Genomic DNA, 27,789 nt, shown 5'->3' with positions numbered 1-27,789 from the left:
GTTCAACGAGACGGGTACCCGTGTGTACCGATTCACAAAAAACCTCTAGTAGTTTTTTTTAGGCGAGGATAGAATTATCTTTAAATAAGATCAACAAAATGAGGCTTTACAGTGTGCGTACAATAACAAAAAAACACGATGTAATCCGATTAGGAAATGAAATGTTTGACTAAAATAGCGTGTAAATAAGTGCGAGAAAAGCCAATTTGGTGTAGCAACCTTTATTGAAGAATCACTTTCAACAGTCCTCCTTCTTTACATGGCTAACGGCTGATACACTGGACTAGTAGCACCACAGGTAATGACGACTGCACAGCCTCCACTCGGTGATGGCACACAAGGTGTGGAACCTTGGATGCTCGGTTGGGTTCTACGAGGTGGGTGGCTTTGTGAGGGAAGTCCTGCTAGGTTCTTTTCCAGCCTTCAACCATGACAGATGTTTTCCGAACTCGCTAATGAAATACGAAGGAGTGTTTATGCGTGTGTGTGTTTGACAGAGTCTTCTCAAACCGCGCAGAAATTACACAGCAGGTTTGTGTCGCTCTGTCATCCCAACCGCCGGGCCCAGCAGAATTGTTTATGGAACAATCACCCGAGGAGCGTATCGAAGGCACCGCCGCACACATGTAAATCATAGACACAATGAGGCACACGTAGGTATGATGGCACATGTGGAGCCCAGCTGCTCTCATCAGTAACAGGTGAGGTGCTGATGGGATTTGTTTAGGAGGTCACATGATGTCACATCCTCCTCCTCACGTTGGTCATTTAATACAGACTTCACGTCATGTTTCAGCTCAGGAATACGTCTCAAGCTCATGTTGACATGGCGGACTAGTGAAGTCATTTCGAGGGTGTAGGGGCCCACTAGCGGATCAAATTCATTACCATTGTAGTTCAAATCTTGTCTATACGTGAGAGTAGAGCAGCGCTAGCCAACGAGCTAAAAGCCCGAGCTGTCAACTCGTCATCCAGCGCGGCTCTTTAGGGTGTCGCACAGCCATCCCTGCTGGCATCTCTTACACTCACCGCCCCCAAACCTCAGTTTCACACAGGTCACGGCACCAATGTGACCCGACTGTTCCACCCCTGCACATGCACGGGGTTCCAACCAGGGTCCACAGATGAGAGCAGAGCCACACTGGAGGCTCTGGGGTTTAGCTCGTCGGCTAGGCTGCACACACCCCAGAGCTGGACAACAAATAGACAGCTCAGGGTTTTATCTCGTTGGCTAAAAGCCGGACGATGAGCTGCTTTTTGGGGCTTGTAGCTCATTGGCTAGTGCTGCGCACATGCCCGGGATCTTACCAGGGTCCACAGATGAGAGTAGAGCAGCACTGGACAAGTTGACAGCTCAGGGTTTGAGCTCGTCCGATAAAAGCCGGACGATGAGTTGACTGCTCGGGCTTTTAAGTCGTTAGCTAGCGCTGCTCTACTCTCATCTGTGGATCGAACCAGGAGAGTAGAGCAGCGCTGGATGACGAGCGAACAGCTCGGGCCTTTAGCTCATCAGATAGTCTCTGCTCTCATCTGCGGACCCTGGTGCGATCCCTGGGCATGTGCAGGGGCAGACTAGTCGGGTTACACAATGAACACAAAAAAATGGATCGTAGCCAATCTTTTGCCATTGGGGAGAACTTTATCCTGATTAAGATCTCAAAGGCAGCAATTTTCCTTGGTTTACAATCCAAACATGGTTTAGGTTATCATTACCGTTACGCTCTAATGAGCTGACCCTCACAGCCGCTTGGTGGTCTATGAAAAATAAAAAAGATCAATTTCTGCTGCACAAACGGTTGTTTTGAAAAAAACAGTGTATGGTAAATGCGTGACTATTCATAATGGGACTAAAAATCTAAGGAGTTGTTCCTGTTCTTCAGGGCATGGACACCCTTCTGGAGACGGTTTGGTGGAAGACCCCGCGAAGCAGGGAGGGGTAGTCTGCCACACGGAACAGGTGGCGCTGGGCGTAGTTGATGTTATCGCGCTGCCCCCTGCTCACCAGCACGCGCAGGTTGACCTCGTTGACCTGGCTGCCCACCGCGATGACAAAGAGCTCCAATCCGGCGTCCGCCAGCTCGCGAACGCGTTTTTCCAGAACGGCCTCGGTGACGGCCTGGGACCTGCCGTCGGAGAACAACACCACCTTCCTCTTGTTTCCTGCCGCGTCCCCGCGGCTCGGTAGGTTCTTGATGGCAAAGTCCATGGCCTCCAGCACGTTGGTGCCGTCATTTTGGAAAGCCATCTCGTTGATATAATAAGACAGCAGGGTCATGTTCGTCGTCAGGGCTTGCTCCATGCGGGCGCTGCGGCTGTACTGGCCGAGAGCCACTCGCACGTTGGCGCCTCTCTGCTTCTCCGCGTTGAGGAAGCGCTCGGCCAAGCGCTGCACGAAGGTCTTACTTAAGTCAAAGTTCTTCTGGCCCACGCTCGCTGAGCTGTCCATCATCACCAGGATGTCGTTATTCTGAGAGAAGGAGACTGCAACACACACGATGAACAAATCAACAGTCGAATCGAGAAGAAATAAACTGCATACGAAGTAGGGGAGTAAAGTTTCACCTGTTCATCAATTGATTTCTAACATTTTTACAATACGACTGGCAAGTTTTCCCCTGTGGTTCACCACACGTTGATGATTTGGCAGATTTTTGGACGGAAAAATTAGTTTTACATTCCCCCCCCCCCAAAAAATAGGCAATTTTTTCATCAGAAAACACATCTCATTCTCCAAGGGTCGGATATGATTTGTGAGTACATGATAATACTCGTCAAATGTACACCATACACGTTTAAAAAGACCACTTCTTTTTTTATGCTTCGCTCATAACGCTTTTCCACCAAGCGTTGAGATTTTGCACTTTGTTTGGCGGTCCTTCAACGCACCATATGTTTGCCCTGTGTGGCTTTCGACCATCGATCCTGCCATTTCAGACATTTTATACCTGAAACGTGTTTCATCCGTGCGTGAGGAAGCGAGAAGGGAAGGGAGGGTTCAGGAAGTGAATCTTATCAAATAATTACAGTAGTCACTTTTATTGCAAATGCTGATCCGAAATTGGAGGAGAACATCAGTGTCAAGCGAGCAGGAGGGTTTGTAGGGAGCGGAGCGAGTCGTGTTCCAAAAATTTACATTTTTTTACAGGCTTGTTTCAAAATAAAAAGTCTAGCCTAACCTCTGAATGTCTACCGCGCCAGTCGTTAAGTGTTACGTTGTTATCTTTGTCCCGTAATTGGACTCCATCACTGTGTTGTTGCTGGAAATACTAAAGACTAGACCAAGAGATTAGGACTATTTACTTGATTCAACTTTCCATTTACATCCGGTGTGCGGCTGCCTATTTTTTTCTAACAGGGACGGAAACACTGGCTGCGTTTCAACTGGAGCACTTCCACACTTACAGTACTTCCAAGTACGTTAAGAGTTGTGCAATGTGATGCAAACAATGAATAATAGGAGTGTAAAGGTGACTCAAATAATGTCAAAAACTTACTTAGAAAGTCATAAACAGGTTTTCTATGCTTTAACTACGAAAATATTCAATTTATTGACATTTATTGCGGTCGGGTTGGGAACCAGTTAACCGCCATAAACGAGGGACGACTACAGTATCACCATTCAGCGAAAAAATACCAGGATATTACTACCGGGCTGCATCGCCTTGCCCTAAATCGGAACTCAGAAATTGTTACACCCCTTGTACTTCACAGCTGAAAATTCGCGGTACATTGAGTATAACCAATGAACAAGAATGTACTTAAAATACCCAAAACCCAAAGGCTTCTCAGCCATTCCAATGCTGTACTTACAAAAAAAACCAGACTTACTTGGGCACTTGTAGTCCGGGCACTTCTTATCTGGACGTGAGAACAACAAATTCGATGTCAGTTTACTTTAACTTGAAAAGCATGGCATCGTGTGTTGTTTGTGTTCTTTCCGGCTGTGGTACCTTGACAGATTTTGGATGTGAGGTTCTGCAGGAAGGTGTCATCCAGCAGCTCGGCAAAGTTGTCCAGGACAAAGGAAAATCCTGGCTTAGGATCACTTTTGCACACCAGATCTCCAAGCTGCTCCTGGTTGGGCTGACGGCCGGAGTAGTCCTTCACGCCCAAGCCTCCCACCTGGGGGCCCGCCAGAGAAGTTCTTAGGTTTGATGGAGCGTGAGATTACCAGGGGCGTACCTCAGTCTGCGCAGCTTACCCGGATGTTTTTACCACAGAGAACGTTGAGAGGAACCCTATCCCTGAGAATGTCGGAGCGTCCGTCGGTGAGAACAAGAACGACTCGGTTCTCCTGCCTCATGAGCTTGATGGTGTTCTCCAGAGCGAAGTTAAGAGCCTCGCCAGTGTAAGTGGCCTCGGCCAACCAGTTGAGGTCTTTCACAGCCCTGCAGGCACGCACACACAGAACCTTGACCTCAACCCCATATGGGAAAGTAAATGCAATTTCCTCACATACAGTCGAAAGATGAACATTCAGCCAAAATGTTCACAAAGCGTCACTAGCATGATGTCACACAAGAAAGGATTCATCTGTGCATGTTTTGCTTTTTCTTTGGCTTTTGCAAATGCACACAAGCGTTGACTTAAGGTACAGTACTACAGTATTGATGTGCGATACCACCGATTTTGCTTCCGATTCGATACTGAGGGAAATTCGTGCTCTTATCGGCAATACCGGCCCGATACCGACACGTCATGCAAATTCACCTAGTGTGCCTGGTTAATTTTAAAAAGTAGTGTATTTCATATCATAGCATAAAGAATACAAGACATTTAATTAATTCATTAATTCAAATAAATTGTTTATTTAAATATCATTTAAATAAATAAATATTTTAATTGATTAAAGTAATTTAGTTTAAACCCCCAAGTATATTGCGGTAGCGGGGGGGATTTACAATCGAGCCAAGCCAATATACAACAAAAGAAAAAACAGAGGAGAAAATCATATTAAATATGTGAAAATGGTATTTTTTAATAATAATAAAAAAATAAATGATGAATTACTGAGAACTAATATACTCCATCGGACAAAAGAGCTCATGCATGAGCTCATTTTCCCACAGACTCCCCCAGTTCCATTCCCACAGTGAACGCTACAGGACTTCAATCATTCCACGCACCATCCAGCTCTACGGTACCTCACCTGTCTGTAAAAGATCATTCAGAACAGTATTGCGCTGTACTGTACTGCCCTCCCTTGTATAAAGTGTAAATTTACTTATATTTTTACACACTATTTGTAAATATGCAAATCTTGTTTATCTTGATCTATTCTTTCTTTTTATGATAGACTTTATAGACTTTATTGTGGATCAGTAAAGTCTGTCTAAGCCTAAGAATGAAAACTTTATTCACAATTTTTCACACGTGGCTCCGTTTACGTACGGTCATCGTTTCAACAGACAAACATGACCTCAAATGACTGAAGTATGGAAAGTATCGATATTTTGATTTGACTGTCGACTTCAGAGCATGAAGAGCTGGAATCGGAAGTATCAATATCCGCACTTCATGATAGAGCAGCGGTTGTAAAACTGTTGGTCGTGGATCCATTCTGGGTGGGTCGCAGAATGTGTACTATACTACTAATGTTTCAGATGTCTGACTTATTATTTTTTAAATTTCAAACATAAAATTGAGCAATATTAAGTCATCTTCCTGTATGTTATATATATTCATTGCACCGTTAGAAGTAAAATATGTGATTATGTGGTCTTATTTAGTGCAATTTTGATACTTAATTTGAATTTATGCATTATTTGTATGCATGCGGTTATGTTCTTCCTCATTTTCTTGGCAAAATGCCTTAATAAAATCCTCTAAAATGCACTTTGGACGTGTAAATATGCGTCCCAATGTTTCAAAAGACGACACTGGCGATTTTAAAAGAAATAAATACATTTGCTTGGTTTGACTTAAAGCATAAATAAATAAATATAAACTAAAAAAATAAAAAATAAAAATAAATTTTATAAAATAAAAACTGTTTAAAATAATTAAAAATAAAAATGACTTAAATAAAAGTGTAAAACATCATTAAAAACAAATAAAAATGAAAATGACTTAAGTAAATAAAAGTGGGTCGCAACTAAATGACCGTTGGAAAATGTGGGTCCCAGTTTGAGACCAGTTGAGAACCCCTGCTAGAGTACAGTGGAACCCGCTTAAGTCGACACATATGGTGGTTCGCTTACGTTGATATTAAATTTGGTCATTTTTATGAAAAAAAATCGGTCTGCTTATGTCGACGTGTTGTAGGATTGTCACCTTCCTCGTTATCGCTAAGAAACGACAATGAAACGACTATGAAACGACAACAGCGACATAACTACTGTCTCGTTACACAGCATTAAAATGTGCACACAGTGACTTCCTGTTCAGTGCAAAGTAAGCGAGGCAGTGTCTACCACAGCAACCAACAAAATGCACCCATTTTATTTATGTATTTTAAGTTACCTAATGTTAATGTTAATGCTTTATTGTCGTCGTAGTCAAGTGAAAACAAAATGAACGCAGCATCTCTGTTAGATAAGAGTATAAAATATCATAAGAAAACAGAAGAATCTAAATACAAATATGCACCAATTGAGGAAATCCTCTATTACTGAACGTTCTCCTAAGATTTCTACCAAAAGGTCACAAGTGAATGTGACTGCACCTTAAAACATGACTTGTAGGGAGGTTTTATGATGGTGACTGTGGAACATTGGAACAGATTATATCCATTTCCATGGTTTGCTGAGGGAAAATTGTTTTGAAACCTGAACCAACCGGAGGTCAGCCAGTGACCAGGAACAAATTGTGGTTGGCCTTAAGGGTTCCACTCTTTTTATGTATAATTGGGCAGCGACAACTACTACAGTATATTGCTATACTTAGCAAACAATGTGCTACAATCTATGAGCAGGAGTAATGTTATGGTTTCATTGACAAATGTGTCTGAAAACAAATGCTCTGTGTGGTTGTGACACTAAACTAACAACACAGTCAAAGAGTGATGACAAAAGGAAAAAATGAAGGCTGAGTGTGTGTGTGTCTGTGTGTTTGCTTGACAACTCACTGTTTAAACTCCGTGAGTGTAGCAACGTTGCTTCCCAGTTGGACGACCTCTTGGGCTTTTGAGCCGCTGTACTGCACAACACTCACTCTGGACTCATTACCTGCAAACTGGAGAGGAAACACGCACCGGTTTTATCTGTTTGTTATGTCTATCGGCATGTTTTCTTCTGTCAGCATCTCTGCATCCCCTCCCTTCCTGGCTAATTACATCTAAACAGGAAGGGGGGGGGAGTCGGGAGAGACGAATAAGAGCCAGCTTAAAAACCCAAGACGCAATTTTTTTTCTCATGAAGTTATTCCCTCACATCTCTGAGGAAGCATTTTTTTCCACAACATTGCAAACGATCCAATGTAAACAGATGGTCACTGAGTAATTAGGCATGCGATGACGGTGAAATAAATAACATTACCTTGACCTGCTGGTCTTTAATCAACCTGTCCACAACGGAGATGATAAAGTCCTTGGCAAGGGCAAAGTTGGTAGAACCGATGCTCTCCGAGCTGTCCACAATGAACGCCAAGTCCAGAGTTGCACATTTACACTCTGACGACACACGACAGAATCAACACAAAACATCTGCAGCCACGTCGCAGGACTAGAAACGACACAGCGGCAGTGGAACCTTCTCAGACAAAGTTGTTGGAATTTCAAAAGAATTTATTCCACAACAGCACATCAGCCATTTTTCAAAAGACAACCCCTTCAGTACTGGCCATTTTAGATTCAAGATTCAAGATTCAAGATTCAAGATTCAAGATTTTGACGGATCTTTCAAGAATATTTAGATGAATATTGTGTTCTACGGCTATATAAACATGATCAAAAATTAGACTCCCGTCTTTCATCAGCAAAAAAAAGTTTGTTTCTACCTTTTTCCGTTCTTTAATAATCAGCAGTAGAACATAGGTACATTTCAGGAAAATATCAGCTCCTGACTAAAAAAGGGAGAAAAACAGCTTTTTGTGACAGCTCAGATATCTAAACAACTACACAAAAAACACGAAAAAGGTGTTGTTTTACATCAAAATTATAATTTACTCAATTTATTTACAAATATAAGGCCATGAACTATTTGCAATTTGCACATTTGGAACCGAACTATGTGTGTGCATATGTTAAAATTGCCCTACAATGCATACCCTTCTGCACGCTACACTCCTCCATGCTCTCTCACTTCCTCCTACCTCGAGTGTTTTTACCATCCCATTGACCCCTGCCGAGCTCTTCTGCCACCTTGTGGCCGTTTTTATGGCTTAAAATTGCTTGGAAGCGAAATGCGTTAGTGTGGAGTTGCGTCATCCCCTCTTTTGGCTTCTCACGCAACAAAAAACGTAAAAGACGTATTAATACGTTGCTGTGATCGGGCTTTCTGGTGTAAGAAAACGTATAATTACATCTTTGGTATTGAATGAGTTAATAAAACATTTATTTTTAAAACTGTCAGTTTTAAAGTACAGTAAAAATACCACACAAACGAAGAAACCAGAGGGTGTTTACAGAGCAATACTGCCACCCAGCAGCGGTTTATAGGTATTGATGAAATTCATCAGTGTTGTGATAGCTGCTGATGGTAGTAGAACATGTTCTTTTGTTGAGACCAAATGTTTAAAATAAACTTTTTCCATAACTTACACTGCATATTGCAGTATTTTGCACAAACAGTGCTTAGTTGTGGAATGCATCCGGTGGCGTCACATTAAAAGAGGCATAAAGTGGCACTCGTTTGAGGAAAGAGCGGCTGCCTACACGGTGGGGTTGTAAATATCTTTGTGGGAGACGATTTGATACGCATCTAGATAAACGAGTTACGATACGATTAAAAAATGATATATTTTAAGAACAGAATGATTAGATACGATGCGATACAGTGTACAAACTATACAATTCGATATGATTTGATTCAATACGATTTCATGGTTATATTTGTTGATGTAGGCATTAATCTTAGGTTACAAAATAAAGAAGCCAATTGCATAAGTGGAATTTTCAAATGTGTAAAAGAGCACGTCACATATCCCCAAGCAAGCTGTAAGGCAGGGGTCCCCAAATGGATATCAATTTTGGAAATATGGGCCATTATTTTATTTAAAAAAATAATATACAGTTCGAAATCCCACAATTTTGACGGTCCTTGAACGCTCCATGTAACTTTCTCCCCGTACAGATAGACTACTATGCTGCATTTTTCCCGTTTTTCTTTCATTTCATATTTGGTCCCAAATGCTGATACTATGTGGGAATGCATAAAGGTAAGATTGGATGACGTTACTGAGTGCTAAAGTCCAGGCTCGTACTGGTGGTTGGTGGCTCTGTATTCATTTAGTGCTTTTTAATTTGATGTTGTTCCTGTCTTAGTTGTACACAATACATCATAAATAAGACAATAAGATAAATGTACGCACCGCTACTACTGGATATAGTACATCCATGATCATCTTCAGTCCTGGTAAATGGCAGAGTATGAACGAAAATCCTCTGACCAGCAGCCTAGGGTCCTGCGTTGTTTAAAAGACGAACTGTCAACCGGTTGCTAGTCTTGCCATACCAGGTGCACGTCTTTACAATCGATTAATCAAAGGATTTACGGCTGATTCTTATCCATTCAGGAGGCTGCTAATGATGCGGCCGTGTTGCTCGCTTGTCAAAGCAGTTATCTGGTCGCATCAGGTTATCATTCACAACCCTACAATATGGGTATGGGTACATTTGGGCTAAACGACAAATTGTACGACATTTGGGGCTTTGACTTTGGAGGTTCCACTGTGACTGTTTCCATTCATTGAAACTTACCACAACAAGCTGTGATTCGGTCCGGAATTCATAGAAAAACACACAAATCAGAACAAAGTTAATCAAGCTGACTGTGCAAAATGCCTGCAACACCTTAACATTCTTCAGGGTTCGATTGCACGTTTGGATAATCAGAGACTGATTAGCAAATTGAAAAGGGCAAAAGGGATAGAAAGGGTTGCCTTTGTATGTCAAGTATATATATATGTGTATATACAGTATGTGTGTGTGTGTGTGTGTGTGTTAGTGTAACAAAACCCACAGCAGAGCTTCATGATGATATCCAGAATTTCACATTCCTAAGGAGAGAGGCGGAGTTACTGTATGGCAACACACTCCTAAATCACATTATATAACTTTTTCTATCGCAAAAAGGGCGGCTTTCAACAACAACAAAAAAAATAACAAAAAAGTGGAGGAAAAAAAGTACAAAGGAAAACATGATGTTGATATTTTACTGAGCAGACTGTTGGGTGAAAGGCTGTGGGATTTGGTGTTCAGGAAATTGGATGTGTGCCTTTGGACGGAACATAGAGTATCACATTCTAAGTCCAATCTCGCACAGCCTCAATGGGGAATTACGCCTAAGCCTCCTGTCTCGTGGATAATATATGGGTGAGAGATCGGATTAAACGGACTGATTCTTCCGTTTTTATACTTACATCAGTTCCTGGAGGTCCAGGAGGGCCAGGAGGTCCCTAAAAGAGAGATAAGGAGTTATAAAAGGGATAAGGAGACAGTACTTTGCCTGGTAGATGCGAGTCATAGTGATATTTTCTACTCTCAAGTGCCGCTTCTTCAGAAAACCAGTCCCAATCAACTGACATACTCCCACAACTTTTTTCCGACATGTGACTCCTCCAATCGGTCATCACCGCAGTGCTTTATTCTCTCACATGGGAAGGAAGACAACATCTGTTTTGTTTAAAACAGACATTAAACTCCAGTTTAAGAGCTTTTTTTTTTTTCTTCTCTCCAGCGTTGCTTGCTCGCTTGCATGTGTGCTCGCAGCAACGCAGACAGACATACGAGAGACACCACGATGGTCCGTGAATGCAGACGTGATGCAGAGAGAGATATGCTGAACACACACAAGTCCGAGATGGGCGGCGGGGGTGGAGCGGAGTGTGGAAAGTAACAGCTAGAGTCGGGCAGATGATGGTTTTATTTGCGGAACACGCATCCAAACATATGGTTATATTTAGACACATTCCTTGGGTTTTCACATTGTTCTTTTTGGGGAAAAAAAGGCGGGGATTGCACAGTTTTTCCAACTTAAAATAAGCCAAACTCAAGTGGTTATGTTTTTATGTGTATTTGCATGCGGTTTTATGTTATGTTGAGTGGTCAGGAGTAGCTGTGTGTCGCTTAGTCACGGCCCGTCAATGGGATCAGCAGCAAGGCAGCAAACACACCGTAATACACACTTAAAACATTATTAGTGGACCTTTATTGGAGCTACAAAAGCATTTTCTTTTAGGGGTCTAGCAGCAAAGCTGGGGTGCTGCGACAGACAGAGGCCTCACCGCACAAATCAAACAGGCTCTCCGACAACAAAGTAGAACCAGGCTTAAGCGTTTCCTGCCTGCAGAGCAAAATCATCTGGCAAAATGCAATGGCAGTTGTTTACAGACATTCAAGTATGCTTTGGTGCTACGCTAATGAGTTCAAGATTTCAACCGTCTTTGGACGTCCCTGAGTGAAAATGTTTGCATGAATATTTTACATATTACATATGGGCCATTCCATCGAATCGGAGCCATTTAAAATGGATAACTGCACACTAGAATTAAATCTATACATGTTTTTATCACGCAAAGTGTCCTGCACAATGTGTGATTGATTTAAACTAACTTGAACACTGGAAAAATAGCATTTGTTGCCTTTACTTTACTTAAATATGTTCCACTGTGTTCCATCGTCGTTCATCTTTCGCAGATTTTTATGAACGTATGTTACAGGCCGAGCCTGGCCCTTTAAGAAGAATTGCATTGTGGGAAGTTGAGTGTCTCTAGCTTCCCTCTCTCGTCTGTCTGCACCGCCCATTGTTTTCTGCGTCCTGATTGGCTGCAGACCTGCCACCCTGCCGTGTCTCCTGTGTCATCGCTAGCTTGCTTGCTAGCTTGTAAATGAATCTTCGGTTCGAAAGAGGAAGACCACAACAGGAGGTGTACTGCAGCAGTATGTTTTAAAAAGGATACAAAAACGCTATAGTACAGCGTAACGGCGCCAGGACGAAAGGCACAGTCAAAGGAGTGAAATAAGTGTGAGCGACTTAATAATTTCTTGTGTCCGACCTGTAGGTTGATCATTAAAATTCAAACGAAAGTTGGAACTTGTGTTTAAACAAGAGAGAAATATGACAAAATGTTATTGCCTGTCTGAGAAATGTGTATAATGTGTGTGGTGATTGATTTTCCAGCCTTAAAAAAAAATGAGGTTGGCTACTTCACGGATTTCACTTATTGCGGGCTATTTTGTAATTATATTCTACATTGTTCAATTTTTGTAAAAAACAGTAAATTCACAAAAATGATATTTATAGTTCATGGCACCACCCATGACAAACCAGTTCAGGCTCATTCTGGAAGTGATGTCATCAGGATGAAACCTCAAACAAACGTTTCTCCAGGTAGATCGCAGACTTGGTTCAGTATATTTTTCATCAAAATAGTAGTCATGCCAAAATGTTGTGTTGCTGCTGGATGTTTATAGTATCTGAGTGATACTATCACTCAGGTAAACAAACATAGCGGTGTACGAGACAGAGGATGTTTGCAGTGATTATAGCCAAGATTTGAGCGATGTGTCCATGGTTTTAGAGGAGGAAGAAACGCCCCTTTTCAAAATGCGTTTATACCGAACTTTCAAGCCAAATGCTTCTTGTGAAGGTGTTTCTTCAAAGAAGCCATCAGTGAAATGATCACTGTAAAGAACAGAACTCGAGGTGGGCGTCCATCTGTCTCTCGTTCTTTGCACTTGCTTCATCCATTTTGTCTTAAACCTTCCTCTTTTGGAACAGTAGTCTGATGGCGTCACTTCCGGAAATGACTCGGAACAGCGAGCGCTAGCTCGTCATGGGTTGCGCCATGACCTATCATTTTTGCGAATTTCCCATTCGCTTTCAAAAAATCGAACAATGTAGAACATAACCACAACCAATATATAACATAATTAAGCAAAGTTGATGAATCATGTCAGGGACCCTTTATTTTAGCCACAAAAGTTATTTCACAAATTTATTTTTCTGTATATTCAGTGAGATTTCAACTATGACTGTGGGGGTTAAAATCTCAGCACAGTCCTGTTACCTAAATTACTTTTGTGATGTTTATTTCTTAAAATACAGTGGTTCCTTGGTTAACATCCACCCCGGTTATCGTGTTTTTCGGTTAACATCCCAAATTTTTGCTCAAATGTTGCCTTGGTTTGTGTTGACCCGCTCGGTTAGCGTGCAATAGGGCGCCCGTAACAAACTGTCACATTTGTGCTAGGTTTGTTGACGCAGGCTCATGTACTGTATTATACTGTGTATAAACACAGGTACACTGTGTGCCTTTTGCTTTTATTTTGCACAAAGAAGGAGTTCTTCCTGCTTGAGGGTGAGAATGGGTAACAGCGTGGGAAGGAGCCTACAGTACCTACGTGGACAGCAGGCCGTCCAATGCCTCAACATGCACACACATGAATGGTGGCTCTTTGGCATTCTTACCGATCTTCCCTCAGGTCCTCGGTGACCTTTGGCTCCTTTTGATCCTGGAGGCCCGGGCTGATTGTTCTGCAAAACAACAAAAAACAGAAATGAGCTTTTATAGGCTGGAAGATAAAGATATATACACCAAGGATGTTTGCTGGAGTGTCAAGTGTGTTGATGTCAAGACTAATCAGGGTGTGGGTGTAAACGTGTAGTCATTTTCCTGACAAGAAGGAGCAAATTTGCACGCGTCCATTTGACAACACGGTACAACCCGGCTCTCATGTTCGTACTTGTTGATATTCTCTCCAGGCCTGAGCTTAAATGGTGAATCCTAAACCTTCGCTTGAATGATCTGAAGCAGCATTTAGCTTTATTTATCAATACGCTGAAAAAATAAAGCTGAATCTGAGACAAATTTCGGTATCTTTTTTTTAAATCTTGAGTATAAAAATGTTGTGTATCTTATTTTAATCATCTTAATCACATCTGCATCGTATATGGCCAAACCTTAGCAGAAAATGTTAAGCTTCCCTGATATGAAGCCTTGAGGTGTCCAGTGTGCAGCCCTAACCCTGTTAGGCAGGATTACGCCTTACTTCAACAGGCCTTGTGGTTCTATTCATAAAATAAACTAACATGAAGACAATATTATGCCCGCGCCGCTTTGAAATAGTGGGAATTTCAGTGTTGGATGCCAGTGGAAAGTCCACCATGTTTCCTGGGTGTGTTGCAGCAGAACTCGAGTCAAGGTCTTGGATTGTGTTGCTGCAGGTGAATTCTGTGCGCAGAAGTCGGCCCTGTTGATGCTTGTCCACTTATGAACGCCATGCAGCATGCAACTAGGTTTTTGCCATATTGACATTCTTCACTGACACATGACCACTTGTCATGAACAGTCACTTCATATTGGGCCATCAGTACCAGCAAACCAAGATGCACTTTTATTTGGGAGCATTGCTAAGATAAAGGAGGCGATGCTCATGGTGGAAAATCCCTGCATTACTTGCTATTGCCTTTATGTGGTTACTTTTTATACCTGGGCTCATCCAAGACATGATGCCTATAACGTCATATGCCACATTTTCCCGACAGCTGATATTATATGACAACTTTTCAACAGGTGATGTCACTTTTCCCCCCCGAAAGCCGAGGTCAGGTCTGGCGGCCTGGGGCCAAGCATCTGTCCTAACAGTGCAGCTGCAGATAAAGACAGTCTGTGCAAATGCTGCTTTCACTCAGATGACGGCCAAGGGTGAGGAAGTTTGAAGACTAGGGAGCTTACCGTAAATCAATTTAAAAAGACGCTGATGTTCCCACAGATTCTATTGCACACTTCAAAAGGGATTTGAGAGTTTTGACTGCTTGATTTGCTAATAAGAAATGCAGAAAAGGGAGGAGCTACACGGCTGTGAGGTGCAGCTCCACATTCTTTCAGATCATAAGTACTTAATAGCAGACCCACGTCAGACAGAAAAGAAATGCAGCGCTGGCACTGTCTAGTTGCAAATCATCCCACTAAATCAGATCTGCTTTTTTATACCTTGGAAGCAATTTGGAAAGCAGCACTGTGACTAAATCCACATGAACAGCTTCTAGACTGTACACTGTACTGTATCTGCGGTGCGGACACATGATGGAGACCATGGAGAAGATAACGCCAACCACATGACTTTAAAAAATGTTTTACCTCTCATCTGAGCAGGCTTCATCAGTTCATGCTCATTGACTAGATAGGACAGCCCTGGTCTGTGATAGACATGGCAGGAACTGTCCTACCTAGTCTTGACCATGAACAGTATTACAGCTGTCCTGTCTAGTCCTGAGCATGGCTGGAGCTGTCCTATCTAGTCTTGAGCATGAAAACGACAAGAGCTGTCCTTTCTAGTCTTGAGCAGGGATAGAGCTGTCCTATTTGGTCTTGAGCTTGAACATGGCAAGAGCTATCCTATGTAGTTTTGAGCATGAGAATGACTACAGCTGTCCTATCTAGTCTTTGACTGAGATGTGTTGAAATGACTGAGATGTCCTATCTAGTTTGAGCATGACAACAACAAGAGCTGTCCTTTCTAGTCTTGGGCATGAGCACGGACAGAGCTATCCTATTTAGTCTTGAGCATAAACATGTCTGAGCTGTCCTATCTAGTATTGGCATGAGCATGGCTATAGCTGTCCGATCTAGTTTGGGCATGAACATGACAAGAGCTGTCCTGTCTAGTCCTGCGCATGAGCATGGATAGAGCTGTCCCATCAAGTCTTGAACAAGAGAATGACGACAAGAGCTGTCCTTTCTAGTCTTGAGCATGAGCATGGACAGAGCTGTCCGATCTAGTCTTGAGCATGAACCTGACTGAGCTGTCCTATCTAGTTTGGGCATGAACATGACAAGAGCTGTCTTTTCTAGTCCTGAGCATGGATAGAGCTGTCCTATCTGGTCTTGAACATGAGAAGAGCTGTCCTTTCTAGTCTTGAGCATGAGCATGGACAGATCTGCCCTATCTAGACTTGAGCATGAACCTGACTGAGCTGTCCTACCTAGTTTGAGCATGGACACGACAAGAGCTGTCCTTTCTAGTCTTGGGCATGAGCATGGCTGTAGCTGTCTTATCTACTTTGGGCATCAACATGACTAGAGCTGTCCTATCTAGTCCTGCGCATTAACACAACTAGAGCTGTACGAAACGTCTAAAACAACTTGCTTCATTACTTTGAGAAAATGTTTTATTTCATTATTATTATAATTCATCTTTATTTATTCATATGTTTTCTTTATTCTCTCATGGAGCTGAATAAGGTAACCAAACCTTCTCGGTGCATCTTCACTTCTGCAAACTAAAACAACACATAAGAATAGTCCAGCGAATGTACACATGAATGTTGTGCACACAAGCTTCCAGTTGCTTCACATTCTCTAACCGTGATGTGTAGAGCATGAACTACATCATCACATCCTGACTTACTTCAAGGCGTCATATCGGACGTAACAAAGCCAGATGGGAGTGTTGTTTCTTAGCTCAGGGAACATATCCTTTTTCCATTGACTGTTCAGTAAAAATGTTTAAAGGGTAGGAAAGTTCTCAGTATGGCTCCACCTTAATGGTCTTTGACACACCTCAGTCTATCCTGTCCTGTCCCCTGTGGTACTGTTTCAGCTAGAAATGATGGCTGGCTGATATTTAAGTCACGGATTCAGAGATCTGGTAGCCTTGGTTACTAGTGGAATGTTAGACATCTATTTTGAATCTGAGTGAGACACAAACTAGCATTCTGTATTTTGACAAATGACCTCATTATAGACTGACAGATGAGAGCCGAAGCGTTGTCAAGCTTTGCAGTATAATCAATATGTAAGAACATGTACAAGGATTACCAAGTCTCCATCCACTATGTAGTTAAGAACGTCATTGAAACGGGAAGGTAGTGTTGTTTTTATGCCACACCGGAGCAATTCATTCAACATTAATGCTTACTTGATATTCATCAACTGTTCAACAGCAATTTTAAGGCCAACCAACCACTTTCTTCCAGTATTTAAGCTGACAAAAGCTAACCAAGTTTTAGATTGTATTCATTACAATGAAACGCAGTGTATTAAAGTTCAGTTAAATGACATTACAGTACACCAAAAGTACACGACATCCTTAAAAAAAATAAAAATAAACGATGATGCATGGATTGCACTCCTGCCAACCCAGATGTTTAATAACTGATTTATTTATGGTGTTTTTTTTAATGTATGTTTAGACCTCACTAAGAAAGTCTGCCTTGAAGGAGGAACCCACGCCAATGGGTGGATAATTAAATATGATGATATCATCTAAGACAATGAATCAACTTATCTCATCTGGCTCCATGTTAACGACACACGTGCCAGATCTCAATATGATATTTAACTCATCCTAAGCATACCGTAATATCCAAATATGGTGTGTGTGTGTGTGTGTGTGTGTGTGTGACCTGTCTTAAGGACAAGGGAACAGGGAGCTCTGATGTACAGCTGAGAGAAAAGTTACAATGTGCAGAAATGTTTACATCATAAAACACCAACCTTGGAGATGCAGTAATTTCAATGTAAACACAAGAAAGTTGAACTGGAGGTTAAATTGTGTCACACACGCACACGCGCGCACACGCACGCATACATACAAAGAGCAATGTTGTCCCTTCATCCTCCATGCTCATTTCCTGGTAACCTTGACAACGACATATACACAGCTGCATCAGCTCAAAGTTCTCTTCCCAAACGACACACACACACACACACACACAGAAAGTGTTCAGATCTACATAATAAATTATTTCCAGCTGTAGGCCAGAAGGAGAGTGTGCGAACAAGATGGATGGACAAAGAAACACAAGATCTTTTGTGCTCCAGTTGAAGCACATGAAAGATGGGAATGAAAGGACATTAAGTGTGATTCTATAAATAATAATTGACCTATAAATGATGAAATGTATAAATGCGCCATATGGAAGTCATCGTGTGACTCACATCCTGTGTTAGCGCACTCAGAGGAGACTGGGGTGAAAATGAAACGACAACTAGCAAATGAGACTCACGTCAGGGCCCGGGTCACCGGGATCTCCGTCATCTCCTTTGGGTCCAGGGGTTCCCTTGCCACCCTGAAAGCCAGGTGAAAATGTCGCACGTGAGGACACACAACGGGGGCTGAACTCCATCGCCAGGTTAGCTCGTATTTATGCTGTGTCATTTGTGTTGAAACTTACAGGCTCGCCAGAGTCTCCACGGGGCCCAGGATAGCCCTAAAAACACAATAATGTGCATAAAACATACATTCGGCTACGCCACAAATGATTTCCATGACACACCTGGAAGCCTGGACAACCTGCAGTACCATTTCCTGCGACACCGTCTACTCCCTAAAGATGATTTAAAAAAAAAAAAAAGGAGATATTTAATGAGATTCACATATAGAAATCTTGAAGCACATCTGTGTCTCTCACCCGGGGTCCGATCGGGCCTCTGTCTCCGGCAGCCCCTTTGATTCCTCTCGGCCCTTTGGGTCCCTGTGAGACACAAGGAAAGCCCAGATTGGAAACACATGAAATATGAAGGGATGTGCTTATTGAAAACATTTGGATGTTCCAGTGATGTTTCTGTGAGCGTGTGTGAGAGCATCTATGAACTAGACACTACAATAGCGGCCTCGTATAACTGACACATTAGAATATATGAATACCACAATAATGTACACTGAGGTCCCGACGTATTTTGAGTCATTTATTTTCCTTTGTAAAACACCATCATGGATTTGAAATAATCCGTGTAGACTGTCAGCTGAGAAGCTTTACAAAAAATGCTCCTGGTCATTAACGACACTGTGAGGCGTCATCCTATCAGTCCTGTAGTATTTGTCTTAAGAGATCCAAATATCAGTAGTATCAATATCAAAGGTAATCCGCAAATCCGTTAAATCAAGGAAACTGGACTCTTCTTGTTTGTTAAAAGACGTCTTTTGGCCAAAAGGCTTCTTCAGTTGTACAATTTCAGGCGTGGAGTCTCCCTCTTTTTGTCTCTAGTGGGTGTGGTCACAATGGCGCGGCTGGTGAACGACCGTCCCGCATAACAATGGGTCGTTCGCCTGCACGCTTCCCGTGGAATGAGACAGTCTTTGGGGGAGACAGGTCAGGATGTTGCTGTCAGCACGACGGGTGATGGCGCAAACGTTTGTAGTTTGACGTACGTGGATTCTTTCACCAAGGGGAGTATCAGAATCGGACTGAAAGTAGCACGATTGGTTAAAATTTTATTCTGATGATAATTATGATTAAAAATTAATGGCAAAAATCACAAAATGTGATTGAAAATGGATCAAAATCATATTATTTTTTATATAATAAATACAACAATAAAATGAGCACTATAGCCCTATATGCCGCACCCATCAATAAACACCAACACCAGTTCAATTTAGAGCTTTACCCGTTGATACCCCGCATGACTTCCACCATGTATGACATACGATGTGGTATACTTTGGATCATAGCCGTTCCTTTCAATTCCCATAATTCTGATACAAGTTCATCTTGGTTTCAACTGTCTAAAAATGTTTTTTTAAAAATCCAATTCCAGACCACGGAATGGCTTTCTAATACATCAGTGGTGTCCACGGTGCTAATTTTTTAATTGGCCCACAACACATTTTTAACATAAATTACTTAAAAAAAAAAAAAAAAAACGTAACAAAAAAGACGTTGAAATGTTGATGCGTGACATAATGCTGACACACAGGCTGCTTTTTTGGGAAATATATATATAACTTCTTCCCATACTGGACTGGTTGTAGCATCTTTGGAATTTTCAACACAAACAAACGCCTCATTTGTCCCCTCATGATGGTGTTATTCGCTCTTTTAAATGTCAGGTTTCAAAAGACTTATGATAGCTGTCATTTGTGAATAATAAATCACGTTAGATATTATTATTAGACTTGTAGGTTCAGCTCATAGGATAGCGTATTTCAGTCCAATCGCTTTCCATCGGAAGGCTTCCGTAACGCCACCACACACATAGCGCAACTAGAGTTGCACAACACTTACATACGACTGATGGAAAAAAAAAAAGAGAAACGCAATACGCAAGCTTAACTTTCACATCTACACAAACGTAACTTTCACCTTCGTTAAGAATGGAATATTTTCCCTCTGCTATCAACAAGCCCCTTGTTCAAATCACAGGGAAAATATTGCGTTCTTATACATAGATATTTACATATATATATTCCATCCACTTTCTAGAAGGGTCGTGGAAACTGCTAAGACAAAATCAATGATGTAGATAGATAAATGCATGCCAGGAATTTGTCCGTGTGCTGGGATACTGACCTCTGGCCCAGGTGGGCCTTCATCTCCTCTGTATCCAGCGGAACCGGCCCTGCCAGGCTCGCCCTGCAGAACATCAGCAACCTCTATTACAACCTCTACTTAACACAAGCAGTCACATGTTTCCTTTTTAGAGAGCTGTGTGGGCGAATTTGTGTCGTCCTGTGGCAATGTTTTAATCTAAATGCAAGTAAAAGCACTCACTGCAACAAAAAACACAGACTTTGTCTTTAGTTCATGTTTTTTGTTTATAATATGGATTAATTGTGTATTATTTGTGAAAATGCAAATTGCTGTCGAGTGTATTTTCTTCCAGAGGCCTCCAGAAAAAGGGTTCAAAGAACATATGCGGTACATTATAATCTGTGAGTGTATCAAACAGGAGTTATTCAAATAGACAAATATAATTGATGGAGTCTTGTGCCATGACTATCTGGCAAAAAAAAAAAAAAAAAAAAAAAGATTCCAAGGCCGTCCGTTTATTTATTGCCTTTGGAGCAATGTCAAGGACAGCTGGGTCCAGCCTCTGCACGGAGTGGAGGATTCGGTCCACACTGTGACTAATTTTTGTCATAATTTATTCCTAGTCATAGAAAATTCCCAAATGAGTGGAGGCAGTGGTTAAACCTGTAAGGGCGGTGATGACCAGACGCTAATGCTCATACTGTAGTGTCTGTAAATCAAGTGTAAATTACATTTCTTCTGTCTAACATGGGAAAAAACACGTTGAATTGTCACTAAAATACACTAATGTGCAAGTATTTGGGTCATTGTGTTGTTTTTTTTGCAGATGAATGGTTCTGAGGTACATTTCATTCCTTTTCTGTATGCAGTAGTCATCGTACAGTAGTAGCTGTCTTTTGGCCGCTCCCATGAGGGGTAGTGATTTGTTGGGTTTATTTTTTACGCCTGACGCAACCCTCCCATTTATCCGAGCTTAGGAGCGGTGTTGGGGCACCGGCCAGGAATTGAACCCGCGACATTTGCACAAAAGGCGGCAGCATGTTCAACAACTGCAAAGAAATATACAGCGGATCCCCACATGCTCATGATTTAGCATTCGCATACCCTGTTTGGTTGGGAAGTTTGTTTTTTTATTCTCCAAAAATAGGTCGTTAATCTGCAGAATACACATCTCATTCAACCAAAGTCTGTAATAATTCATAAATACGTGATAATACAAGTCGAATGTACAGTATACATGTACCGGTGTTAAAAACGTGTCACGTGTCACTGTTAATGTTTTTTCATCAAGCGGTGAGATTTCGCACTTTGCTCGGCGGTCCTTGAACACAACATTGTTGCTGTGAGGCTCCGATTCCATTTGTTCATCCATCGTCTTACGTGACCATTCATTAGTGGTGAGCAGCTATACATTTTATACCTTGTGTGCATTTAGGGTTTAGGGTTTGAACCTGGGTTGTGTTGTGAGTGAAGAATGGCAACTCAAGAGAGAAGGGGAGGGTTTTGGAGCCGAAACTAATCAAGCAATTACAACGGTCGCCGTTATTGCAAATGCTGATCTGAAACTGGAGGAGAAGATGAAAGTCAAGGTTGCAGGAGGGTTTATCGTTTGATGTCTTCTCAATTATTTGCGATTTTCCACCATTCTCTGGTCATCTTGTAAATTGTAACATTTTTAGTTTTTTGTGTATTTTCTGACAATATTCTACGAGGGCAGGGGTGTCCAAAGTGCGGGCCGGGGGCCATTTGTGGCCCACTGTACAATCTAAAAACATAATTCAACAAGAAAACATAAAAATTAAAAATAAACATAAACATAATTTAAAGTCATAAAATTATGAGAAACAAACAAAACAATAAAAAAAGTTGTAATTTTGGGGAAAATTGGGTTGCGGAAAAAGTTCTAATGTCATGAGAATAAAGTCAAACCATTATGGGTTCATAAAGTCACAAGTTGAAATACTAGGAAAATTCTAAAAAAAAAAAAAAAAAAAACAGCAGAAAGGGAAAAAACTGCTGTAATTTTACGAGAACAAAGTCAAAATATGAAGAGAAAAAAAAAATCAAAATCAGTTTTACAAGAATAAGCTCCTAATATGATCAAAAAGAATTTTTGTAGCATAGGGCTGAAATATTAAGGAAAAAAACCCTTCATTTTTAAGTCGTAATATTATGAGAAACAAAACAAAATAAAGTTGTAATTTTTGGAAAATTAGGTTTAGGAAAAAGTTTGAATGTTATGGGAATAAAGTCAAAATATTATGGGAATAAAGTCATAATTATGAGAAATTTACAAGAAGAAAGCTGGAATACTAGAAAACGTCTTTAAAAAAAACAGCAGAAAGGGCAGAAAAGTAAAAAAACAAGAAAAAAGAAAAAAATCCTATTCGAATGAGAAAAAATGTTATGAGAATAAACTGGTAATATTATAAGGAAAAATAATTTTTAGTCATTTTAGTCACATAGAGTTCAAATGTTAAATATTAAAACTTTAAGTAAGTCGTACTTTTATGAGAAACAAACAAAACAAAACAAAGTTGCAGAGAGACAAAAAAAAAAAACAGGCCTAAGTTCATTAATAATATGCTTTTCACCTGCATCACAAAGCTGAGGTGCTGTTTATTTCCTGAAATATATGTCACTTTTTAGCATATCTACACGTGTTGCGTTGCAAAACATCAAAGTGGCCCTTGCATCCTTTCATTTTTCACTAAGTGGCCCTCGCTGGAGAAGGTTTGGACTCCCGTGTGCAGGAGAAACTAGCAAAGATGATCCTTTTCCCAACAAATCTAATGACGTCCTTCTGCACAGTACTTGAGTTCTTTAGAGTGTACTTCCTTAAAATAGGAGAACACAAGGGTGGCCCAGCTTGTCAGTTATTCCATGTTCGCTCTCCTTTTAACTTTACTCTTCTGATGGGGCGGGGGGGGGGAGAGCAGCACAAAGGAGACATTGAAAGTTCTGACATCACGGAGGCTACCGCAAGTAAGCCGTGTAGTGCGTTATTTTTGATACACTGCCTGGTGCCTTGTTAAGAAGGAACCATACTGAGGCTTTGGCTGCAGGAGACGGAGAGAAGGACTGAGTCAGAAAGGAAAGAGTGAGTGTGGATGTTCCCGGGAGGGGTTGAAGACTTGGAATTGGGAGGAGAAAGCGTATGCATGAGCGGGATGCACTCTGGGGCTACAGCCAGGTTCAACACTGTTCCCATCCCCATGCACTCCCTTCTCAGTGTGAAACTTGGACGTACATGCGCACTCGGTCCCTCGCTAACTGGGAATATAAAGCTGTTGAAGTGAAAAGTGGGTGTTTTATGGCGTATGGATTAAACAACAAGCTGCAAAACAGTGGATGGCTGTATAGCTTCTGTGTGCGTGCATGATTATATTTGAGTGTGGGCATGTCTCACAGGGTCTCCGTTGGGGCCAGTTGAGCCCTCTCTCCCTTGCTCTCCACGAGGTCCTGGCTCCCCCTGGCAAGGAAAAAAACTCATGTAAAACACCACATGCAGGCATCGGCACAATAGACAATGAGGCAGATGGAGCCAAGCTTCAAGCAGCATTTGATCCGTTGTACAGTGGCGGACATCGGACGTGTAAATTCAAACAAAAATACGTGACTTTCATGACTTTCCTATCTCATAATGGTGACTTTTTATCTCATATCTCCTAATTTCGACATTTATTTCCTCATTATTCTGACTTAAACGGGCTTCCATAGTATTCAACCACGAAACTGCCATGATTTATTGATTCATATATTTTTGACAAACCGCGACAGAGCGAAGCAGCGAAATATGAACGTGCCGAGGGTTTACTGTGCTGTCATGTGCTGTTGCTGAGCTCTGAGTGAGTGATTACATTAATAAAGGCATGACACATTGTTACGAGTTGCCTGGTGAGAACGTTAAAATGAGGGAAACCAAGCGACGGGAAAGACGACAAAGTATGTGAGTTTCCCAGGGGAAAACGGCAGGGCTGACAGGTGAGGTGTTGACATTTTGTCATTTCAAAAGCGTGTCCACTTCCTGTCTCGCTTCCTGCATCTCGTCTTAACGTCACGAGAGTCACTTGTCAAGCACGAGCAGTAATCTGTTGCTTCGGCTCCTCATCGCGTCAAAGCTGCATGTCAGTTCATCGAGCTGGAATTACAGTTCATGTTTTTGTTATGGCGAATCATTCAATATCAATATTTCCTTTTGGAAAAAATGATTCTAAATCCAAACAACGTTTTTGGAGGTTCCACTGTAACGAGGTTCTCAAATGGTCTCAACCTGGGACCCACATTTTCAAGTTGCAACACACTTTTGTTATTTTTATTTTTATTAGTTTGTATAATTTTTAAATACTTTTATTTAAGCCATTTTTATTTATTTGTATTATTTTTTTACCTTTATTTCAGTCATTTTAAATTTTTATTATTTTTTACGCTTTTATTTTATTCATTTATTTATTTCATGTCATTTATATTATTTTTTATAATTTTTTAAAAGTTTTTAAAAACTGCACTTTTTGGGGGGGAATTTTACCCATCATCCACAACCCTTATGTGAGACATGAACACACGTCTTTCACGTTCCTGTGTGTTCTAAAGATATAAAAACAGCTAAAAAGAGGCAGGTAATGAATGCACATAATGGGACACACCTATTCCGCCTACAAAGGCCGCTATTAAAACACCTCCAACAAGGTTTTATGGTTTTATATACACGCTGTAACCGTGTAGTAACAGGTACATTCATGATAACATGTAATACTTACAGTAGTTTGCTGTATTTTGGCCATTTTAAGCGTTAGCGGAACTTCCTTCCTGGGCGCATTGCTTTCACATAGCAACATAGAGAGGGGTTAACTTCCAGACTCAAAAATGAAAACACAGCAGCAGTGGCGGCAGCTTCAATATGTAGCGTTACATTTCGGGAGTGGCCTGAGGCAATGTGAGCACGACGCTGACACGCTGCGGGCGAGTGTGTGGTGAACCCAGTCCCTAGTTTGCTAGTAGCTAGCCGGTGTGGTGTGGCGAGGTGTCTCGACTCCAGTATTGCAGTTCGATTGGCGTACCAATGTTTATAATAATAATAATAATAATAATAATAACAACAACAATGTTGCTGTAGCTTGGTTAGCATGCACGTCACGTTATGCTAATTGTTGGCGCTTTTTGAAGGTTTTTAGAGTAGGCGTGACCTGTTGCGTGCATTCTTAGCTGACTCTTTTTAGCTGTTTTCATATCTTTAGAAAGCACAGAGACAGACGCGTGTTTGTGTCTCACATAAAGATTGTGGATGATGGACAAAATTTCCCCCCAAAAGTGCAGTTTTCCTTTCTTTTTTTACAGTCATTTTTATTACCATTTATTTCTTATTATTCTTTGACACTTTTAGTCAAGTTGAAGTCATTTTTATTTTATATTCATTTAGTTATGCCCTCATTTGTTTATTTTTTTTATATTTTGTAGAGTTTTATTTAAGTGAAGCCAAGCAAACGCATTTGGTTTTTTGTTGTTTTGTTTTTAATCGCCTGTCATCTTCTGAAACGTGAATCGGCATTTTGTCCAGGAGATGAGGAAGAACCGCATCCATACTGTATAAATAAAGCATAAAGTCTAATTCAATATCAGAAAGACCACAAAATCTGATATTTCACTGATAACTGCCCAATGTGCTTGGGATGTTCTGATCTATCACGTGGTTTCAGACTTGATCGCAATAGGACGTTATCTCCCGATCAGGACTCGGATATATACATGTACTTGTATATCTATTCTATACTTAGTTTTTTTTTTTTTTTTTTAATAAAATAAAATAAAATAATTTAAAAAAAATAAAATAAAAATAAATAAATAAAAAGGGGCAACCCAAACCACCCTCCCACCCAGGGGAGATGGCTCCGCGGGGGCAGCTGGGCTCAGGCACCCGCGCCCCCACCAGGGGGAGAGGCCGGCCCCCACACCCCACACCGGACGGCCCCACGCGGCAGCCGAGCAGGAGGGCCCAGGGCAGTCCCCGCCCCACCCCCAGAGGCAAAGGAGGCGAGGGAGAGCCAGCGCCACCAGCCGCGCACGGGCCCCCCCAGCAGCAGTAGGCGCCCGGCACCCGCAGGATGCAGCACCCCATCCACCCACCACCCCGGAGGCCAACCAACGCCGCCCCCTGGGCGACACCCCCGACCCCGCCCCATCACCCGACCCGGACCCCTCCCCACCCCCACCCACCAGCCCCCCCAGGCAGGCAGCCCAGCAAAGAAGACCCGGGACACCAAGCCCGCCACCGCCCGCCCCCGAGGTACCAGGCCCACCCAGCGACCAGGACCACACCCCACGCCAGATGAACGAGACCCCCAGGGGCAGAGACAGATGCCCTCACCCCCCTGAGAGTCAGGTCAGGGAATTAATTATTGGTGCCCATATAGACTGAAATTCTAACATTTGTTCTTTAGATTCAGCAGACATTCTCTCCATAGCTATATGATCTAACAAAAGATTTTTGTAAAGAGCTATGTTCAGTTTCTTCCTTGATTTCCAATTGATGAGAATGGTTTTCTTGGCGATGCTTAATGCAGTGATGAGAAGCTGTGTTTGATTTGTTTCTACATCAATTGTGGAGAGATCGCCCAGCAGGCATAGTAAAGGAGAGGTAGGAATGGAGAACCCAAGTGCCAAAGATAGGTACTCACACACTCCGTGCCAAAAATTTGTAATGGGAGCACAGGTCCACATGGAGTGTAAGTAGTCATCTATTCTATGGTCTGAGCAGTGTGTACAGATGTTAGAGTCAGTTAAGCCCATTCTAAACATTCTATGTCCTGTGTAGTGTACTCTATGAAGGATTTTAAACTGAATCAGCTGTAGGTTGGGATTATTGATTAACCGGGAAGCATTAAGACATATTTGCTTCCAAAATTCAGGGTCACAGCTTGTAGATAAATCTGAGCTCCATTTGGAGATTGGTACTCCAATTGTGTTGTCATTTTTTGAAAGTAGAATATATAATTTAGATAATGTTTTAGGGGCAGATATTTTTAAAAATTGGTCAATAGTGGTATTGCTTTCCCATGATATGGTCCTGAAACTTGCTTTAATTATGGATTTAATTTGTATGTATTCAAGAAATTTGTTATGATTTATTCCATACTGTGTAACAAGGTCGTTAAATGAGATAAAGTTGTTTCCTATAATTATATTTTTCATACAACTTATTCCTTTTTCGTGCCATGTTGGGAAATTTAATGGTTTCTTTTTAAGCAAGATGTCAGGATTATTCCAGACGGGAGTGTATTGGCAAGGAGTGAGCGAGAATTTTGTTATTTTTAAAAATTCCCACCAAGCTGTCAGAGTGGTGCTTATATTTATACTTTTAAAACAATTATTTTTTCGGAGGATTTGGCTAATGAAGGGCAGGTTACAAATTGGGATTTCGTGGCTAAGTGATTGT

At 41.6% G+C, this 27,789-nt stretch overlaps 1 protein-coding gene across 1 annotated transcript in view; it reads right to left on the bottom strand.

Moving 5' to 3' along the window:
• Window positions 1-213: 213 nt before the first annotated feature.
• The window catches only part of col6a1 (collagen, type VI, alpha 1), a 44,827-nt gene continuing 17,251 nt past the window's right edge, over window positions 214-27,789 (bottom strand). The window contains exons 20-35 of the mRNA XM_054766739.1: window positions 23,767-23,829; window positions 20,397-20,459; window positions 18,516-18,578; window positions 18,381-18,431; window positions 18,279-18,314; window positions 18,111-18,173; window positions 13,569-13,634; window positions 10,519-10,554; window positions 10,119-10,155; window positions 9,857-9,865; window positions 7,476-7,609; window positions 7,067-7,173; window positions 4,202-4,388; window positions 3,951-4,122; window positions 3,829-3,858; window positions 214-2,481 (exon numbers count right to left, since the gene is read on the bottom strand). Of these exons, the coding sequence (XP_054622714.1) occupies window positions 1,877-2,481; window positions 3,829-3,858; window positions 3,951-4,122; window positions 4,202-4,388; window positions 7,067-7,173; window positions 7,476-7,609; window positions 9,857-9,865; window positions 10,119-10,155; window positions 10,519-10,554; window positions 13,569-13,634; window positions 18,111-18,173; window positions 18,279-18,314; window positions 18,381-18,431; window positions 18,516-18,578; window positions 20,397-20,459; window positions 23,767-23,829 (1,722 nt within the window). The 3' untranslated portion in view covers window positions 214-1,876. The remainder of the gene's footprint in view (window positions 2,482-3,828; window positions 3,859-3,950; window positions 4,123-4,201; window positions 4,389-7,066; window positions 7,174-7,475; window positions 7,610-9,856; window positions 9,866-10,118; window positions 10,156-10,518; window positions 10,555-13,568; window positions 13,635-18,110; window positions 18,174-18,278; window positions 18,315-18,380; window positions 18,432-18,515; window positions 18,579-20,396; window positions 20,460-23,766; window positions 23,830-27,789) is intronic.

Source organism: Dunckerocampus dactyliophorus, chromosome 2 (assembly GCF_027744805.1).
Source record: "Dunckerocampus dactyliophorus isolate RoL2022-P2 chromosome 2, RoL_Ddac_1.1, whole genome shotgun sequence".
NCBI lineage: Eukaryota > Metazoa > Chordata > Actinopteri > Syngnathiformes > Syngnathidae > Dunckerocampus > Dunckerocampus dactyliophorus.
Note: the sequence above shows the minus strand (reverse complement) of the source record. Positions and strands in the feature narration are given on the sequence as shown.